Genomic DNA, 15477 nt, shown 5'->3' on the forward strand with positions numbered 1-15477 from the left:
GAAAAGACTTCCTGTATGTTTTTTCCATTTTTACTTGACAGCAGGATGGAGCCAAATCCTGTCGTCACCGTCATATTTTGGAGAACTATCCCAATTAAAAAGTCAAATATTGAGAGAAAGCTGTTTATTGCATCACTAAATCACATGTTGTTGTTGTTGTTTCCACTTACAAAATAATGTTACACAATATCTGCTGATAATATCAAATATACTAAATAGAAGAAGCTATGACAGGCAGCGAGTGAATTTGCAATGTCGACAAAGGTCAAAATGAAGTTTCTCCATCAGAAGTCCTCCCATATTTCACATTGCTCCTCCGGGTTTCCGGCATAATGGCCGTATTTCCCGCTGTTGTTCCAAATGTGTTGAACCTGGAAAAGACAAATCCACACACAAATGAGAACTTGTTTAATGTGGTCACTTCAAAACCCGGAATGCTTACTTTTGGGCAGAACGGTGGATTTAGGGTTCTTCTACTTAGTCCATCCCAGTTGAATCCTTCAAACCATCTAATGAAAGACATTGAATTGATTTATTTCCCATTTGGACTGTCAGTGACGCCGATAGCTGTCCAATCTATTTGGACTGGGAGGGCCCCATGAACATTGGCCCCTACCAGTTCAAATGAATTGACGTCCTGGACTGTCAATGGTAGGTAATGAGTTCCCTGCAAGGATGAAAAAGGGCTTAATTTGTGAATGGGTTCAACAAAACTAACTTAAAATTTTTAATATTTATTTTATCACTCTAACTCCGCCCCCTGGAGCGATGAAAGTGGTCCTACTAACTCCGCCCCCTGGAGCGATGAAAATAGTCTTGCTAACTCCGCCCCCTGGAGCGATGAAAACAGTCCCACTAACTCACAGGTGTCAAAGTGGCGGCCCGGGGGCCAAATCTGGCCCGCCGCATCATTTTGTGCGGCCCAAGTAAGTCAATCGTAATTGCCAACTTTCTGTTTTAGGATCAAATTCAAATGAAGAGTATAGACGTATATTAAATTTCCTGATTTTCCCCCTTTTAACTCAATAATTGTCATTTTTTAATCTATTTTTTCTGTGTTTTAGTTCAAAAATCATTTTGTAAGATTATAGATGTATATTATATTTCCTGATTTTCCCCTTTTTAAATCAATAATTGCAATTTTTTATCCATTTTTTTTCTTTTGGTGTTTTTAGGTCAAAAAGCATTTTGGAAAATCTAAAAATAAATATATAACAATATTTTTGGTTTTCCACTTTAATATTGAATATCTATATTTTTTTAATTGTTTCCATTTGAAATGAAAAACAAAAGATTATTAGATGTTTTCCCTTACTAAGAAAAAAAAGTTCAAATAAACAGTTTTATATCTATAAAAAAACTGAATATTTAGGGATTTTGATCCAGTTCTTATAATCCAATTTAAAAAAAAATCTAAATATTATATCTAAAATGGTCCGGCCCACATGAAATCGAGTTGATGTTATTGCGGCCCGCGAACAAACCCGTGTTTGACACCCTTGCACTAACTCCTCCTAACTCCGCCCCCTGGAGCGATGGAAGCCGTCTCACTAACTCCGCCCCCTGGATCTTACTTGTGCTTTCGAATGTCCTTGGCCCCATTTCTTCCGCTCCCCAGCCTCTCGGAGGGACGGCGCCTTGGCAACGGAGAAGACGTGAAAATCATTACACGTTTGGCGTTGCCTCATCGGCGGCGCCGACCCTCCCGCTCCCCCCACCTGCACAGTTCCTTGATGAGGCCAGAGGCGGTCCCGCCCACGGCCTTGGGAAAATCCACGTCATCCATGCCGCCAGCGCTCTGGCTCACGAGCCTCATCGGGTCCGCGCTGTCGAAGGGCAGTCTGGACAAACGGACGGTATCATACTTGGATTGGGTACTCGGACGTTTGGTCGCCGGACGTTTGGTCGCCGGACGTTTGGTCGCCGGACGTTTGGTCGCCGGACGTTCGGTCGCCGGACGTTTGGTCGCCCGGACGTTTGGTCGCCGGACTTTTGACAACATGACAGAGTTTACTGTTGAAACCAGCTCTCAAAATTATATTCACCCGGGCGACCAAACGTCCGGGCGACCAAACGTCCGGTCAAGCTTGGATTGCGGATGACTTCTCGCTTCGAACGGATTGGACGCCAGTGGCCATCCACGGTCGCTTTTTTTTTGTCATTTCCTGTTTCCATTTTACGTTTCCTGTTCATTTTGGGTCAATGAAGAGGAAGTGACTGGAGATCAACAGGAAATGATCGGTAATTGCCTTGAAATAATCAGGAAGTGACTCAAAATCAACAGGAAATAATCGATATTTGCCCCAAAATGAACATGATGTGACTCAAGATCAACAGGAAATGACCTGTAAATGCCCCAAAATGAACAGGAAGTGACTCCAAATCAACAGGAAATTCCTAGCATATGAATGGATACGCTCTCAGATCACATTTGGCTCCACAAAAACTCACGTGCCAGTCAGGAGCTCAAACACAAGAACCCCCAAAGACCAAAAGTCCACGGCGACACCATGGCCCTGATTGGAGATGACTTCCGGGGCCATGTAGCCCAAAGTCCCGCAAAAAGTGTACGTTTTCTTCCCCACCTCAATCTTCTTCAAACATTTGGATCCCGCCTGGTGGAGAACAAAGACAGTCACGGTTAGCGTCTCTAGGTCGGGCGTGGGTCCGAATCCCGCCGCTTACCAGTTTGGCGTACCCCCGTTCGTCCAGCAGGACGTTCTCGGGCTTGACGTCTCTGTAGACCACGTTTCGAGCGTGAAGGAAGCTCAAGGCCTGCGTGACGCAAGCCGCCAGGAACTTGGCGGCACTCTCGTCCAGACGGACTCTGCGGAGCGGAGCGCCGACCCGCGGGGGTGACTTCCGAGGTCGCGCTCGCCCTCCGCCGTGAAAGGAAAGACGTACTTGTCTTTGAGCGAACCGTAGAGATCGCCATGGAGACAAGCCTCCGTCAGCATGAAGAGCCGCTCGGCGTCGCGGAAGGTTCCGTGCAACCTTGGAACAACAAAAGGCACGCTCTTTTCTTTATCTCTTTTTAATACAAGCATGTTATAAGCACATTTTGCAGTGAATTTAAAATAATTGCTTTTTCGTCCACAAAGCTAAACTCATACAACCTTCATTTTGTGGCTTCTTTTTCCTGACAGCATTTTTTTTTCTAAGCTTTTATAGGGCAGTCATCGTGAGGTGTTAGCTTTTGGGGGTTTAGTTAGCATTTGTAGGCTAGGCTTTTCCCCCGGTGTGACCTGATTGTGAGATTGCCCATGGAGTTCACTTGTTTCCCCTCCCCCGACGTCACTGGTGCCGCCCAGGTGTTTCTAATTGTCTCATCAAACCGTGTCTGTCTAATATAATCCCGTTTATTTGAGAGTTCTCATGAGGATCGCATGCCTGTCAATTTATATATTTTCCCCTATTTAATACATTTTTTGATCATTCCAAACTGTGTACGCCGTATAACAACTTTTGTATGGGATTTTTTAAAGTACATTATTTTTAATAAAAATATATATTAATATAAAAAAATAAAATTTTAAAAATTCAAAATCCATACTGGCCTTTTAAAGAGTTTACTAACTACCAAAACACAGCCACTTGGCCACAGGTGTCAAAGTGACGGCCCGGGGGCTAAATCTGGCCCGCCGCATCATTTTGTGCGGCCCGGGAAAGTCAATCTTGAGTGCCGACTTTCTGTTTTAGGATCAAATTCAAATGAAGAGTATAGATGTATTTTACATTTCCTGATTTTCCCCCTTTTAAATCAATCATTGTCATTTTTTAATCCATTTTTTCTGTGTTTTTAGTTCAAAAGTCATTTTGTAAAATCTAAAAATATAAAAAAAAGCTCAAATAAACATTGTTTTAGATCTGTAAAAAAACCTGAATATTCAAGGATTTTAATCCAGTTCTTTTAATCCATTTATTTAAAAAAATCTAAATATTATATCTAAAATGGTCCGGCCCAGTGAAATCAAGTTGACGTTAAAGCGACCCGTGAACCAACTCGAGTCTGACACCCTTGCACTAGGCGAGTTAACAAAACCATATCCATAAAAGTGTCCTCACCTGACGAGGAACGGGCAGGAAGAATCCATGAGAACGTTGCGCTCTCTCAGAACATTCTCTCGTAAGTTGTTTTGGAGGATGGCCTTCTTGTCCAGGACCTTCATGGCAAAAACCGTCTTGCTGTTCTTCTTGTGTCGCACCTAGAAAAGCGGGAAGGAAGCATCAGGCCAGGCGGCAGAAGGCGGGAAGGTCGGCAGGCTCACCAGGTCGGCGTGTCCGAAGGTCCCCGCCCCCAAAGTGCCGACGATCTGGAAATCGCTCAGGATGGAGGATGAGAGGAAGGCGGTGGCGGCAGCGGCGGCGATGGCTTCCTTGTCTTCCGACCTGCTCACCAGTCCAACAAAGTAAGGGTGTTTTTCAATTAGGGTGACATGAAAGACCACCTGTTTTCCATGCTAGCCATCCATTTTCTCAGTCCTGGGGGGGTGCTGGAGCCGATCCCAGCTCATTACGGGCAACAAAGGGGGACGCCCTGAATCGGCGGACAGCCAATTGCAGGGTATGGAGAGACAAACAAACAATCACTCGTAGCTAGGGGCAATTTAGCCTACAATTAGCCTAGCATGCATGTTTTAGGTATCTGGGAGGAAACTGGAGTATCTGGAGAAAATCCACGTAAGCCCAGGGAGAAGCTGCAAACTCCACACAGTGAGAACCGACCTGGGATCGAACCCATGACCCCAGGACTGTGAGGCTGGCGCGCTAACCACCAGGTAATGTTATGTTGATTATTTATTTCATTATTAATTATTTCTTATTATTAATTATTTCTTATTATTCATTATTTCTTAATATTCATTATTTCTTATTATTCATTATTTCTTATTATTAAGTATTTCTTATTACTAATTATTTCTTATTATTAATTATTTCTTATTATTAATTATTTCCTATTATTATTTCTTATGATTAATTATTATGATTAATTATTCCTTATTATTTCTTATGATTAATTATTTATTATTATTATTTCTTATGATTAATTATTTATTATTATTAATTATTTATTATTATTATTTCTTATTATTATTTCTTATTATTAATTATTTCTTATTATTAATAATTATTTCTTATTATTATTTCTTACTATTAATTATTTCTTATTATGATTAATTATTTCTTATTATTATTAATTATTTCTTATTAATATTTCTTATTATTAATTCTTCATTATTTATTTATGATTATTTTTTTTTCGTTGTTTTTTATTTATTTATCATGATTATTTATGCTGGTTGAAGGACATTTAATCCCGCAAGGCTCAATTGTGACTTTAACGACGGCGGCCTGGGAAGAAAAACCCAAATTCTGAAGTTCCGAATTGGCTCCTTTCCGAGGTTTCGGTGAATTCTGGACTGAACTTCTCCTTACTGGTCTTTACGTGCCGTGTTTTGTTGTCCCTCGGGACTGCTTTCCAAAACCGTCTCTCCAATAACGTCTCGAAAAGTCCTGGAAAAGAGAAGAAAAAAAATCCACCCCGGATGCTTTTGCAGGAATCCGTATTTCCCAGAGCGTTCCCGGTGAAGCCTTTTACTCTCGTCCAATGAGGAGACAGGCCACGTCGCTGGCCGCCATCACGTTCCCGGCGCGTACTTCCTCCCTAAACGAGGAGACAATGGAATTGTGGGAAAAGAGCGAGACGCCAACGTGAGCGGTCGCCCATCTTACCCCCACAAAGCTTTTTCCCCGAACCACTGTCTCTCCGAGAGCTGAGAAACCACTCGTTCTTCGTCTCCCGCCTTCTTTTCGGTGACGATGACCTGCCCGACCCCCCCCAAAAAAGCAAAAGGTGACCGCCGTCAGGGCCGGTTTTTGCGAGGGGCAATGAGGGCGACCGCCCAGGGCGCCATCCATTTTGGGGCGCACTTTTTTAAAAAAAATTATATTCCCAATTGTCTAGATTTTACCAAATGATTTTTGAACTAAAACACAGAAAAAATGGATTTAAAAAAATGCAATTATCGATTTAAATGGAGGAAAATCAGGAAATATAATATACATCTATAATCTTCATTTTAATTTGATCCTAAAACAGAAAGTCAGCACTCATTATTTACTTTTCCGGGCCACACAAAATGATGCGGCGGGCCAGATTTGGCCCCCGGGCCGCCACTTTGACACCTGTGTTCTAGTTGATGATTTCACATGATAGAAGACCAATATAAAGTCAAGTTTTAACTTGAATCCAAGCGTCCAAAACACAATTTAATCCCAAAAAGGGCAAAGGGCAAGCTACATTTTGAGCACTGAATTTAGGTACATAATGTTATTCATTCATTCATTCATTTTCTGAACTATTAATCCACACAAAAGGTCGCGGGGGGTGCTGGAGCCTATTCCAGCCAACTACGGGCACCAGGCAGGGTACACCCTGAATCGGTAACCAGCCAATTGGGCAAGACAAAGCACACAATCTATATTTAAGATAAATAAACAATGATATTTGATTGATTTTTGTTCTCTGCCATTCTAGGGAAATGAGTGAAATGACCTTTGGCCCCTAACCAGCCCTACCTGGCCTTTGTCAATGATATAAAAGGTGTCCCCGGGGACGCCTTGTCGAACGATGTAGTCGCCTTGAGCGTAGCGAGCCTGCGGAGAGCCGAAAAAGACGGAAAAAAACATTTGAAGGTCAGCGGTGGGATTGAAAAATGGCCGACCGGCTGCTTGTTTACTTTCAAACTGAAAAACGTGTACCTCTTCCATGAGATCGCACATCTTCAAGATGGCGTCCTTTGGCAAGGACAGCAGAGAGGGAACGCTGCGGGGACACACGCATTCAACGTTATTTTGATTCACGTTCCCAAAGATCAAAACTGCGTCATTTCAACGTTAAAAACAATGGCCCGATGGCCAGGTATTTAGCGGCGCTTCACCTGCTCAGCAGCGCCGACGTCCGAGCGAGTCGGTCTCGCCCGCTCCGCATGAGCGTGGTCTGGTAACTCTTGCGCTCGATCACCCACAGTTTGCTGTCCAACTGGGCTGAGGACCAAAATGGGACAGAGCCTATCACGACACCCAGAACTTTTGGCTAGCTAATCGCAGGCCACATTCGGCTAAACCGCCAATCACTCACAGCTAGGGACAATTTAGCCTACAATTAGCCTAGCATGCATGTTTTTTGGGATGTGGGAGGAAAGTGGAGTAGGGTGACGGGGGGTGCTAGAGCCTAACAGGCATGGGACACCCAGAAATTTTTGGCTAGCTAATCGCAGGCCTCAAAGGGCTAAACCGCTAATCACTCACAGCTAGGGACAATTTAGCCTACAATTAGCCTAGCATGCATGTTTTTTGGGATGTGGGAGGAAAGTGGAGTAGGGTGACGGGGGGTGCTAGAGCCTAACAGGCAGGGGACCTCCAGAATATGTGGCCAGCCAATCGTAGGGCACAATGAGAGAAACTGCCAATCATAAACAGCTAGGGACAATTTAGCATTTTTGACCAGCTAGCCCAACTTGTATGTTTTTGAAATGTGCGCAGTACCCAGAGAAAACCCACGCAGGGAACATGCAAACTTCACAGCGGAAGATCCGAAGCTGGGTTCGAACCCTCGACCTCAGAACTGTGAGGCCGACAGACGAACCACTCGTCCACCCGGCCGCTCTAGACATTATTAATAGATCTTATTCCCTTGACTATAATTAGTGTGTGCATAAATAACGATGTATGAAGCGTCTAAATGACGTCCACCGTGACTCGATGAACCCGTTCTTCCAATTTCAAATTCCCAAACTTCTTCAAATGAAATTCCCATCTTGTTTCATTTCTCCCCGTCAGCGTTCGTGGCCGTTCTAACGTAACATTTACCCGGCAGACGGTTTACCGCCGCGCCGTGTTTAGATTAGATTGCGGCGTTATGCTAATGTGATCTTCCCAAAGGTGACATTTCATTCCATCTGTCCAGATCGCAAATGGCAGACAAACACTTTTGGCGGCGATGGAATAAAAAGATCTATTACAGACGGGCGAGGATGCCCGTGCCTTGTCAGGGCGTCGCTAGCGATAGCCAGATAAAAAGGACAAACAAGAGTTGCCTTTCAATTTTAGCAAGGCAGAGTTGGGGTCACTGTCATGATATGAAAGCAAATCCCATTTGTAAAATTGCCATTTTGTGTTTTTTAGGGGAAACCATGTTTTTGGATCCCAGATACAAGCTGCTGAAATAAGTTTCCTCTGCAGTGTGTCCAAACTTTGCCTTAGAAATAGGACGAGAAGCTCAGAATACAGTTGGTGGATCTCTGGATCAAGAGGAGCCTAGTGAGTTGGCTCGGGCATATGATTAGGATGCCCCCTAGACGCCTCCCTGTCTTGATAGCTGCCTTAGAGATAAGGTGAGAAGCTCAGAATAGAGTGGGGCTTCTTTGGATCGAGGGGATCCAGATGAGTTGGCTCGGGTATCTGATTTTGATTCCCCCTAGACGCCTCCCTGTCTTGATAGCTCCCTTAGAGATAAGGTGAGACGCTCAGAATACATTTGGTGCTTCTCCGGATCGAGAGGAGACGGATGAGTTGGCTCGGGCATATGATTAAGATGCCGCGCAGATGCCTCCCTCTCTTGACAGCTGCCTTAGAGATAAGGTGAGAAGCTCAGAATAGAGTTGGGGCTTCTCTGGATCAAGAGGAGCCAGATGAGTTGGCTCGGGTATCTGATTAGGTTGGCCCCTAGTCGCCTGCAAGTCTTGATACCTCCCTTAAAGGTGATACGCTCAGAATATAGTTCTGATGGAGAGGAGCCACATGAGTTGGCTCGGAAATCTGGTTAGAATGCCCCCTAGACGCCTCCCTGGTGAGGTGTTCCGGAGACGTCTCACTGGGAGGAGGCCACATGGCCGACTTAGGACGCGCTGGGGAGAAAGATATCTCCCGGGTGGCCCCGGAACGCCTCGGGAAGTCAGATGAAGTGGCTGGGAAGAGGGAAGTCTGGGCGACCCCATCTCGGATAAGCAGAGGAAGATGAGATGAGATGAAATGAGACCGTTTTGTGACATTTTTTTCACGAGAAGAGCTATCGTCCAATCAGCAGCCGTATATTCCCTCTGTGACAAAGCCCCAGTGGATCTGGCTCATATTTTCGCCAGCCCACTAATATACAAAGGCATGGAATAATCGATTCAATGACGTGTCCTTTTTGGAAAAAAATGGGCTACTTTTGGAATAACTTGCCATAAAATATCAAATTATGGCCCAGGCCGGCTTACCTGTGACGGTGTAGATCTGTCTGCAGTCGTAGAGCAGCGCCACTTCTCCGAAGACGTCCCCCGCTTCCAAGGTTAGCAATTTGTGTCCATCTTTGGTCACGTCCAGTTTGCCCTCTGCCACAAAGCGCAGGCTCAGGCTGTGTTATCGTGCTCTTAATTCACCAAACGGTATCAAGACGTCCGAGAAATTGGGAATTGAGAATCTAGACCAGGGGCCGGGAACCTTTTTGACGAAGGGAGCCCTAAACAATTCATATTTTCTAATGTTATTCCTTGAGAGCCATACTCCGAATTTAAAAGTCAAAATACATGTATAAATGGGTGTCTTTTATTTTAGTAATTTCACCACTTTGAAAGTGGAAAAAAGCATACTTTTGACAACATTCTTATGCAGTTGCTAATCAATGAGATTATGCATTCTAGCAGAGTCTAATGCAAAAAAAGAAGACTAAAGCAGTTCTCGATGTAATATCTCAGTTCTGTCACCAGCGGGTTCCACATTTTAGCTCACAGGTTAGCGAAGTGCCAGATGCACCCACCGAAAGAGCCGCATGTGGCTCTCGAGCCATAGGTTCCATACCCCTGATCTAGAATAAGAATTACGGTTTTTTTTCTGGGTCGCGATCCGATAACTCTGAGGTCTATATCACAGGTGTCAAAGTGGCGGCCCTGGGGCCAAATCTGGCCCGCCGCCTCATTTTGTGCGGCCCGAGTAATTAAATCATGAGTGCCAACTTTTTGTTTTAGGATCAAATTCAAATGAAGAGTATAGATGTATATTACATTTCCTGATTTCCCCCTTTTAAATCAATCATTGTCATTTTTTAATCCATTTTTTCTGTGTTTTTAGTTCAAAAATCATTTGGTAAAATCTAAAAATATATTTTAAAAAGCTCAAATAAACATTGTTTTAGATCTATAAAAAACTGAATATTCAGGGCTTTTAATCCAGTTCTTTTAATCCATTTATAAAAAAAAATATCTAGATATTATATCTAAAATGGTCCGGCCCACATGAAATCGAGTTGACGTTAAAGCGGCCCGCGAACCAACCCGAGTCTGACACCCTTGATCTAGAGTAAAGCTGCATTCTCCCTACCTTCTTGCTACTGTCACAATGAAATTTCCCAAATACAGGATGAATAAAGTTATCCAATCCAATCCAATTACATTTACATCTGATAACTCGAAAACATTTTAACGATGGAAAATTACCATTTAATGCTTTTTATTGTCATGACACAAGTACAATGAGATTCGCCCTAAATTGCACACATAAATAATAAAAATCATTTAAAAAATTATAGATATATATTAAAAATGAAGTGAGGTAAAGATTCAACTTCATTTTTTTTCGACTCGATCGGGCCCGATTTCCATTTCACGTGATCGGATCTGGGACACGTGGATTGGTCGCCGGGTACTCATCGATTCAAGGATTTACCTTGCACAATGTAAGCTTGCGATCCAAAGGTCCCTTCCTGGATGACGCAGAAGTCGCGGTGAACGGCCACCGGACGCGCGCCGGCCGTCACGGCTTTGGCTTGGTCTTGGTCCAGGTTCCGCAACAGGTCGCTCTTCGAAAAAGCGCATTCCATCAATTTATGACATCTGCGAAAAACACCGGGTAAATCATCTGGGTTATCCATTTGTCTATTTAGCCTTGACTGACCATAGATGTCCTCAGTTGAAATGGAAAAAAAGGACAATTGTTTGTAAAGTTATAAGTAGAAAATAGCTTTGTGTGTGTGTGTGTGTGTGTGTATGTTTGTACGCTCACTCCAGGTTCTTGTCACACGAGGTGTCCAGATTCCCAAAATCGGGAGCGAAGGGTTCGGAAATGATCGTCTTCCTGTTGGCGATTCGCAAAAGGTCCTCACTTTGAGAGGAACAGGCTGCGGAGACAAAAACAAAAAAATGCACAATTCCAGCAAGTGAGTCGAAACGAGCAAAGGTCACCCAAAGAAGAGCCGTCAAATACCGGCCGGAGAAGGTCCCGGCGGGACGGCGGCGGAGGCGGAGGCTCGGTATCGATCCAGTTCCTCCTGAAGTCTCCGAATGAGTTCATCCTTGGTGTCCAGCTCCAGTTCCAGCTCGTCAATCAAGGCGTCCCTTTGACGGAGCTCCTCGATTTTTAGCTGCAAAGCGAACTGGAGGTCTCGAAGCGTGCCCATGACCTACTTTCCGCGTGCAAGTTGCGCTCGTGTCATGGCGTTTGAGAAAATGAGCGGATTCGCCGGCCGGGAAGTTACGGAGGAAAAATGCGATCGGCGGACGCCGCGACATTCGACAGGTGAATGCGGCGGACGTCCTCTGCCAGCGAACGGAAGGATGCTCTCTCCTCTGGGTGTGCGGGTGCGTACAGACGTGGGGGTGTGAGGGGTGTGGGGGGCCGGACAGAGATGGTAGCGACCAGTCACGTGATCCCAGCGCCGGTCTGGGAGGATGAGATGAGATGAGAAAAAGAGGGGAGCGGGTCACATCGGCTATTGAGGAAAGGACACAATTCTCGGGAGGTAATAAACACTGGCGGCCAGGTGGGCCATCGTCATTGTTGGGTTTATTCTGGGATGTTTTTATACAGACGGCTCCCTGTATGTTCATTAAGCATTTTAATAGGTAATAAAGCTATAAATTAATTTGTGCTTTATGTTGGGACCAAGTAAACACGAGGTCACTTTCCCCCACAGCTGCTTTCGAGTCCAGTTAATTGTTTTCAGGACTATTGACCGAACAGGACACCTTGTTCCAGGCCGAGACTGTTGATCTGAGTTGGCAATGAAGATCTACAAGGGACTCATAAATTGCTTTGACTTGGATGCCGGCAGATGGCGATAATCGCGTTATTGTTTAAAAATGTTTGTCTGTTTACCTTATAAAGAAATTATTATGATTATTCTGCAAATTCTTACGCAGTTGTTTTGGTTTCGATCTAATATGAGATTGTTGTGGCAGTTGTTTTTTTTTACCTTAATGGTGTTATTCGGTTAGCTTATGTAATTGTTTGAATCAGATTAGTACATTAAATGTTTTGAGTATGGCGCGACTAAATGGACAGAGGAGGATACCGTTTTTCAGAATCATCCTGGATGAACACGAATCGGGAGTGATTTTCCTTGCAAGTTGTAGCTAGTGTATGTTTAAAGATGGCTCTCTGTTTGTTAAAGTATATTAATAATAAATCTATCAGTCATTTTGGTCTTTTATTACCCAACGTGGTGTGTCGGTGCTTATCTAGGACCTCATTACGTTCATCTGTTTGCCTTGTTTGGAAAGTTTGAGAGTTGTGACATTAAGAAAATAAGATTAGAATCCAACCAGATGTTACATTTCATGTTGATGTAACTCTCAGACATACTTTATTTTTTGCACTTTACAATTTCCAAACAATACACCTCAATACTAAATGTTGCATTTCATTTTAAAAATCATCACGTGCAACATACAAAGACTATATTCTTTTCCAAATGCACATCATTTATACGTTTTTTCCTCCAAAACACTGCACGGGCCAATACGTATAGTTTACTAAAGTGACGTAACAAGCCATGGCCAGCAGAGGGCGCTCGATGGCAGCAACAGCGCATTGGCCGTTAACAAAGAAGAAGCCCTGGTCTTCCTTAGCATAGACTAGCTGGGAGATTTTCTTGCCCAATTTCCACTGAAAGCGTCGTTTATTGGTTCATATTTTTAAAATGATTCTTACTGTGAAGCCGTTGCAGGGAAAGGAATGCAGTGTACAAGTAAGTAAGGACGTATTAGGCTACCGCTGACGTGCCGAGATAAGTAGAACTAGCGGCGGCAACGCTGACCGGTATAGCCGCCTAGCCGCTAATCGTTTGAGAAGAGCCCCTTCACAAGTTAAGACGCTTTTTCAAAACGTGGCCGATAATTTAAGTAGTAGCGATTTGGTTGCTTTTCATAAATACTCAAAATTGTGCTGGTCACCCGTTTACGTCACGATAGTATGTTGTAAAGTTCAAAAACAGCAAGACAAAGACGCTAGCTAACTCTAGTCAAGTCGGGGCATTTAAATACTGGGTGTCATAGTTCCAAGTAATTTGTTTGTTTTGATTGTGTTCGAGAGACTTAGCAGTGAACGTCCATATTCCAGGGCCATTGACGTCGATAGGCGGCCAATTACATATTTATTAACTTATTTATTAACTATTTATTTATGTCTAAAATGTATTTTCCTGTGTCTGCATTCTTACCCTCTTGCTGCTGTGACAATGGAATTTCCCAAATACGGGATGAATAAAGTTATCTAATCTAATGTAATCTAATCTATTCTCGGCTGACAGTGATTATTTATACGAAATATACATGAAAAGTAGCGAAAAAGTATTAAGAATGCGTGTACATAAATAAGTAATAAAAAAACATTGCAAATGCATTTTTTTCTTCATGTTTCATGTCACAAACTGCTTCAATTGCCCCCAAACTTTTGTCATTTGACCATAATGCACATATTCTTCTATTAGGTGACTGAAGATGAGAAAGTTTCCACAGTGAAAGAACTCGTGTCCGAACGACTCAACATCCCGGCGAATCAGCAACGATTGCTTTATAAGGGAAAAGCGCTAGCAGGTATGGTTTTATTAACTTTGCGCCCGTTCCGTTAACCCGCTTGGTGCACGACGACGGTCATCGTTTCTCCTTTTAGATGAACACAGACTGAGCGACTACTCCATTGGGCCAGAAGCCAAGTTAAATCTGGTGGTCCGACCCGTGGGAGAGAGGAACGGAGCTTCAGGGACGGCCGGCGGTAGCGGCGTTGCGGCGCGAGGGGGAGTCTGGCAGAGCGTATCCACCATTCTTGCAAAACATTTCAGTCCTGGAGATGCTGCAAAAGTCCATGAACAGCTGATTAAGGTAGATGTTTGGCGAGTAATTCAATTAACTGCCAAAAAGCGGATTACGCTGTTCTATAGCCGTGTGTGGTCGATTGGTCGCCGGTCTTTTGGTCGCCCGTTGTCGCGGTCCGGGCGACCAAAAGACCGGCGACCAAAAGGCCGGCGACAAAACAAGGTAAAACAAGACGGTCTACGCATCAATAAAAGCCAACAATGGCCATGAGCACTTTCATTGAGCTGACGTGTGAGTGTAGAAGATTTTGTATTTACATGCGTTGTCCCTTTAAGAAGCGACGTCCGTCAGGGTCTTAACAAGTTCTCTAACAAAAAACAATAAAAGTCAGGGAAATTTGGACCTTTTCTTTAGCCTAATAATTACTAGGGCATTAAGTATGACTAAATAGTCATTTGCAGTTTGTATTTAGGGAATTTGAGCAACCATTTAAATGGTAATTATCAATAACCTTCCGGGCGACTAAAAGACCGGCAACCAAAAGACCGGCGACCAATCGACCGTGTACCACTATAGCACAGAAAAATGTTTTTTTTTTTTTAACATCCCACACATATTAAAAAAATGAATAACTCTTAATAGGCGAGATGTATTCATGGTGATTATAATGTTAAAAATTTTCAAAAGTTGTATATTGTAGATGAGTTACATTGAAATACAGAATGCCGTTTTAGTCTCTGAAGTATAATTGCACAAATTACACAAACAACTGTGACTTATACTCCATGTTTTTTTATTTTTTGAAGGATTACGAACGTTCGCTACGACAACTCAGCTTGGACGACATCGAGCGCTTGGCCGGCAGGCTGCTTCACCCCGAGGTGGACGGCATGGACACGTCGGCGTACATGGACTAACTAAAGGGAGAAGCAAACCCCGGAAGTTCCCTCGTGATAATCTTTCAAGATGCTTCAAACGTGACGCTTCTAGTGTTGAGTGTAACTGGTCGTCGAGCGAGTTTCGAGACTTCTCGGAGAGAGTTGCTCTTATCTCTCGTTCATGCTTGTGTAACGTCGAAGGACAAAATGAAAATATTTGAAGACAGAGGCACCATTCATGGCGTTGGTCTTATGATTTACAGCTCCCGGGAACACGACTTTGTCTCTGGCAATATTTATTTACAACGTTCGGGTGATGCGTGTTGTTCAGAGACGAGGCATCGCATTTTCTTTGTTGATAATAAATGCATATTGATTGAATTGTAAATATTCTGTTTATACTTGGATATTAAAAAATGAGATAGAACATGTTTTTGTGTCCTCGTGTGTTTACAAAGACGCATTTCATGTGGAGGTTAATTACGAACACATGTTGGGGGCGCGGCTTCCACCACACGCCGACCAAT

The 15477-nt window shown here is 43.5% G+C and overlaps 2 protein-coding genes across 2 annotated transcripts; one reads left to right on the forward strand and one right to left on the reverse strand.

The window, feature by feature from the left end:
* Window positions 1-109: 109 nt before the first annotated feature.
* Window positions 110-13496, reverse strand: prkg1l (protein kinase cGMP-dependent 1, like). Its single transcript, XM_077601697.1, has 20 exons — window positions 13478-13496; window positions 11245-11700; window positions 11044-11158; window positions 10708-10874; window positions 9264-9377; window positions 6942-7047; window positions 6763-6826; window positions 6580-6657; window positions 5734-5825; window positions 5600-5665; window positions 5437-5514; window positions 4269-4389; window positions 4066-4205; window positions 2905-2994; window positions 2686-2827; window positions 2452-2615; window positions 1719-1841; window positions 1575-1637; window positions 443-509; window positions 110-371 (listed from the first exon to the last, which is right to left on the reverse strand). Exons 2-20 carry the CDS (start codon window positions 11435-11437, stop codon window positions 285-287), a joined length of 2070 nt encoding a protein of 689 aa, XP_077457823.1. The 5' UTR covers window positions 11438-11700; window positions 13478-13496; the 3' UTR covers window positions 110-284.
* Window positions 12820-15381, forward strand: ubl4a (ubiquitin like 4A). The gene is made up of 4 exons (XM_077601700.1): window positions 12820-13006; window positions 13748-13853; window positions 13930-14138; window positions 14879-15381. Exons 1-4 carry the CDS (start codon window positions 12959-12961, stop codon window positions 14987-14989), a joined length of 474 nt encoding a protein of 157 aa, XP_077457826.1. The 5' UTR covers window positions 12820-12958; the 3' UTR covers window positions 14990-15381.
* Window positions 15382-15477: the final 96 nt, after the last annotated feature.

The sequence above is a fragment of the Stigmatopora argus genome, chromosome 5 (assembly GCF_051989625.1).
Source record: "Stigmatopora argus isolate UIUO_Sarg chromosome 5, RoL_Sarg_1.0, whole genome shotgun sequence".
NCBI lineage: Eukaryota > Metazoa > Chordata > Actinopteri > Syngnathiformes > Syngnathidae > Stigmatopora > Stigmatopora argus.